We start from the raw sequence: 5,000 nt of genomic DNA, 5'->3' as shown, positions 1-5,000 counted from the left end.
CTGGGTTCCTTGGGCTCGCTGGATATTACCGTAAATTCATAAGAGGCTTTGGAGAGATAGCGAGACCTTTACATGCTGTAAAGTAACAAAAAGTAATAAATTGGGGAATGGAAGAAGAACGGGCCTTTAATCATTTAAAAGCTGCTTTAACTAACAATGACTTACTCGCATATCCAAGATTTCATCGCCCGTTTTTGGTGCCAACAGATGCGAGTTGCATAGCTATTGGTGGCGTAGTTTCTCAACGAGATGATAAAAGTAGAGAGCGACCCATCTGTTTTGCTTACCGGGCATTAAGAGGGGCAGAAAAGAATTATAGTTCATTCGATCGAGAGGCTTTGGCTATTCTTTGGGTTCTAGAGATGCATCGGTTCTTTTTATTAGGTTAGTTGATTGAGTTGCAAAGTGATCATCGTCCCTTATGTAACCTATTTTTCAAAGGGGATTTGACCTCTCAACAAGCGAGATGGATTGAGAGATTGTTAGAGTTTAATATAAAGGGTTTTCACTACATAGAAGGTAAAGCTAACAAAGTAGCTAATGCTCTCTCTAGAGATGCTGTATTATGAGTAACATCTATGGCACAAAAGAGGAATGAAGAATGTAACCAAAATATTGAAGACCCCCATCAAAATAGAGAAAATAGAGAATGGGATGTGAATTCACCTGAGGAGCAATCAGGAGATAGGAGAGAGAGAGAGAGAGAGAGAGAGAGAGAGAGAGAGAGAGAGAGAGAGAGAGATATGAGCGGTGAAGGTGAATATATGTGGGTGGCCGAGGACATGACCAGGGGTGTCCAGAATGAATGCCCTGATGATGCTGGTTTGATTGACTTGGGAGGTTGGGATATAAAAGAAGTCCGAGGGGGATAGAAAAAAAGAAAAATGGATGGAAAGAGTGCGAGCAGCGATTAAGGGGGAATCGGAGAGTTACCCGTTAATTCTGAATGTGCCTCGTGAGAATTTTTTAAAGAAATTAATATCTTATAATGTGCTTATGAACCCAGCCACTGAGGCGGGCAAGCCAGCCTCAACTTGGTGCCAGTCTCAAGCCCGGGTAAATGGGGTGGGTTGGCGGCAGGAAAGGCATCCGGCCATGAAAAATTAGCCGAAACAACTATGGTCAGTGAGTATAATTAGAATGAAATTAATGCTCGGGTGTTCCCCTTAAGTGACGCGTTGGGACCTCGCCTGATCCCTTCGAAAAATCAGCAAGGGCTACCCAGTCATGGGCTGGCTGGGTTAAATAGGCAAGCTCAGAGGAAAATATCTGAAGAGAGGATGAGAGTAGCAACTCTGATTGTGGGGACAATGACTGGAAAAGGGCGAGAGCTGGTTGACCTCGGGGAGAGAAGGGATATTGGAGTGTTGTGTGTGCAGGAGACCAGGTGGAAGGGAAATAATACAAGAGAACTAGGCGAAGGTTGTAAATTATATTGCAGTGGAACAAATATGGAAGGAAGAAATGGAGTAGGAATAATATTATCGAAACAGCTGAAGGAAAATTTGATTGTGGTGAATAGGAAAAATGACAGAATTATGAGTTTAAAGCTAGGACTGGGAGCAACAATAGCCAATGTGGTGTGTTGTGCCTATGCCCCGCAAACTGGATTTACAGAGAAGGAGAAGGATACATTCTGGGAGGAGATGGACCAGGTGCTTGGCATAATTCCTGCAAGGGAAAGGGTAATTATAGGGGGAGATCTGAACAGCCACTTGGGAATTAGTAGGGAAGGGATAGAGAGTGCATTGAGGTTGGGGTGTGGGTGAGAGAAAAGATGGGGGAGAAAGAGTGATTGATTTTACATTGGCTTTTGACCTAGCAATGATCAACACCTTTGAGAAGAAGATTTACAGACTGATTACTTACAGTAGTGGTGGCTTGGAAGAGCCAGATAGATTTGCTGCTGTATAAGAGAGACCATCTGAAGGAAGTTAGAAATTGCAAGGTGATAAATGGGGAGAGAGTAGCAGTGCAACACAAGTTACTGGTAATTGATTGCAGACTAAGGAATTGTAGGAGAAGTAAAAAGACGAGAATTGACCCAAAGATTAAGTGGTGGAAATTGAAAGAGGAAGAACTGAGAGTCTTGTTTAAGGAAAGAGTGCTAAAAGCAGTAAGGTTACATGAGGATGTACAAGAATGGTGGACTGAGAATAGTAAAGTGATTCTAAGGATCGGTGAGGAAGTACTTGGAAAGTCATCAGGAAGAAGACCCCCAAATGATAAAGAATCGTGGTGGTGGAATGATGAGGTGCAAGAACGGGTAAAAACCAAGAAAGAAGCCAAGAAGAAGGCAGATCTATCGGGACAAGAGCAGGATAAGGAAAACTATAAACAAGCAAAGAAAGAGGCAAGAAGAGCAGTAGCAAAGGCAAAGGCAGAGACATTAGATGAAGTCTATAAAGAGATGGAAACACCAGAAGGAGAGAAGAAAATATTACGAATTGCTAAGGCCTGAGATGCTGCATCTAAAGACCTGACACAGATAAGGCCAATAAAAGATAGCAATGGTATAGTTCTAGCAGAAGAGAATGAAATTAAAAAGTGGGAAACTTATTTTGAAGGACTATTGAATGAGGAAAACCCAGGAACAGCATTTGAAGATGGACTCCCAAACGAGACAGTTACCATAGGAGTGACTAGAAGAGTAGAACAAGCAGTAAAGAAGATGAAAAATAGTAAAGCTGCAGGACCAGATAATATACCAGCAGAGGTATGGAAGAGTCTTGGAGAGGAAGGCATAGATATCTTGTGGGACCTGACGCAGAAGATCTTCAATTAGAAAAAGATGCCAGAGGAATGGAGAAGAAGCCTAATCATTCCCATCTATAAGGGGAAGGGAGACATCCAGGAATGTGGCAACTACAGAGGCATGAAGCTGAAAATATGGGAGAAGATCATTGAGACGAGACTCAGAGATGAAACAACAATTGGTGGGGAACAATTTGGATTCATGCCTGGAAGAGGGACAGTAGAAGCAATATTTGCTTTGAGGCAGACAATAGAAAAACATCGGGAAAAACAGGAAGGATTACATATGGTCTTTATTGACATGGAGAAGGCATACGATCGAGTACCACGTCAGGAGCTGTGGAGATGTATGAGAGAAAAGGGAGTCCCTGAGAAATACGTAAGAATCACCCAAGATATGTATAAAAGGGCAGAAGCAATGGTTAAGAGCAGTATAGGCCTAACAGAAAGTTCTCCAGTAAATGTGAGACTACATCCACGGTCTGCATTGAGCCCTTACCTATTTGATCTGGTCATGGATGTAGTAACACAAGATATTAGAGATCAGTCTTCTTGGTGCATGCTTTTTGCTGATGATGTTATACTGTGTAGCACTAGGCGAGAGGCAGTAGAAGAGAAACTGGAGGAGTGGAAAAGAGAAATGGAAAATAGAGGATTGAAGATCAGCAGGAAAAAGACAGAGTATTTGAGATGTAAAAATGGCGAAAAGGGGGAAGTTAGTTTACAAGGAGAGAGACTGAAAAGAGTTGAAAATTTCTGGTATTTAGGATCAACAATTGCAGAGGATAATGACCTGGGGGTAGAAATAAACCACAGAATACAAGCAGGATGGAAGAATTGGAAAAAAGTGCGTGGAGTACTATGCGACAGGAAAATAGGGGTTAAGTTGAAAGGTAAAGTACACAGGACAGTTGTGAGACCGGCAATGATGTATGGAGCGGAGACGTGGGCAATAAAGAAGACAGAAGAGAAGAAGATGGATGTGGCGGACATGAGAATGTTGAGATGGATGTGTGGGGTGACAAGAAGAGATAAGATACGGAATGAGGTAATTAAGGGTACCACAGGAGTTAGAAAACTATCAGATAAGATCCAAGAAAGTAGACTGAGATGGTATGGTCATGTCATGAGAAAAGATGAACTATTGGGAGGAGAGTGATGGAAATGGAGGTACAGGGTATGAGAAGGAGAGAGAGACCAAAGCGAAGGTAGGTGGACTGTATCAAGGATGACTTTCGATCAAAGGGATTAACTGCTGAAGAGGTTTGGGACAGAGGTAGATGGAGAAAGCTGACCAGAAACATCGACCCCACATAAAAGTGGGAAAAGATGTAGACAAAGAAGAAGAAGATTGTGCTTACGAGAAGAGGGGAGGGGAATTTTGTGCATGGGTAGTTCTTCCTCCCTCTTTGATTAATCGAGCCATCCATATTGTACATGCAAGTCCATATGCAGGGCATGTAGGGATTGATAGAACCTCAAGGAGAGCATGTGAACCTTCTTTTGGTTAGGATTGAAAAAATCTATAGAGAATTATATAAAAGGTTGTCATGCTTGTAACTGTTTCAAAGAACATAAAAACACTACCGAAAGCCAGAAAGTGGCCTGTGATTCCTATTAGATTTTATAGAGTGCATATGGATGTGGTAGGACCATTTCCTACTGGTTTAACACAACATAAGTATATATGTGTATTTGTGGATGCATTTACTCGGTACACTCATACTTACGCAATGTGGGATTAATCAGTGAATTCATTAGCTCAGTTGCTGTGCTCTTTCATTATCAGGTTTAGTTGCCCAAAAATTTAGATAAGTGATAATAGTCTCTAGTTTATATATAAGGTGTTGAAATCAGTCACGGACTTGATGAAAATTGAACACTTTTCAGTGACTGCATATAGGCCTTCAGCTAATGGCTCAGTGGAATCTCATAATAGGGAAGTAGTGCAAATTTTACGTTACTTAGTGGCAGATGACCTCCTTCATTGGCACGCCATGCATCCTACAGTTGAGCTAGCTTTAAACATTGCATATAATGCTTCGCTCAGGGACATGCCTTTTTTTAAGTGTATGGACAGGATCCTATGTTACCATATACGGTTCCGATTAATTCGCAACAATTGCCAAATAATTCAACTGAGCAATAACCGTGTATATTTATTAAATCTATTGAGGAGAATAATGAACACCACTAAAAGGTTTTTGAAAAGAGCTAATGAAAAATACAGCTCAAAGTATGATGGT

The 5,000-nt window shown here is 41.5% G+C and overlaps 1 protein-coding gene across 1 annotated transcript in view; it reads left to right on the top strand.

Annotated features, from left to right (window-relative positions):
- The window catches only part of LOC137646744 (craniofacial development protein 2-like), a 3,675-nt gene extending 1,906 nt beyond the window's left edge, over window positions 1–1,769 (top strand). The window contains exon 2 of the mRNA XM_068379851.1: window positions 1,172–1,769. Within this exon, the coding sequence (XP_068235952.1) occupies window positions 1,172–1,769 (598 nt within the window). The remainder of the gene's footprint in view (window positions 1–1,171) is intronic.
- Window positions 1,770–5,000: the final 3,231 nt, after the last annotated feature.

The sequence above is a fragment of the Palaemon carinicauda genome, chromosome 9 (assembly GCF_036898095.1).
Source record: "Palaemon carinicauda isolate YSFRI2023 chromosome 9, ASM3689809v2, whole genome shotgun sequence".
In the NCBI taxonomy this organism is placed as follows: Eukaryota; Metazoa; Arthropoda; class Malacostraca; order Decapoda; family Palaemonidae; genus Palaemon; species Palaemon carinicauda.
This window is presented reverse-complemented; position numbering and strand designations above follow the sequence as displayed.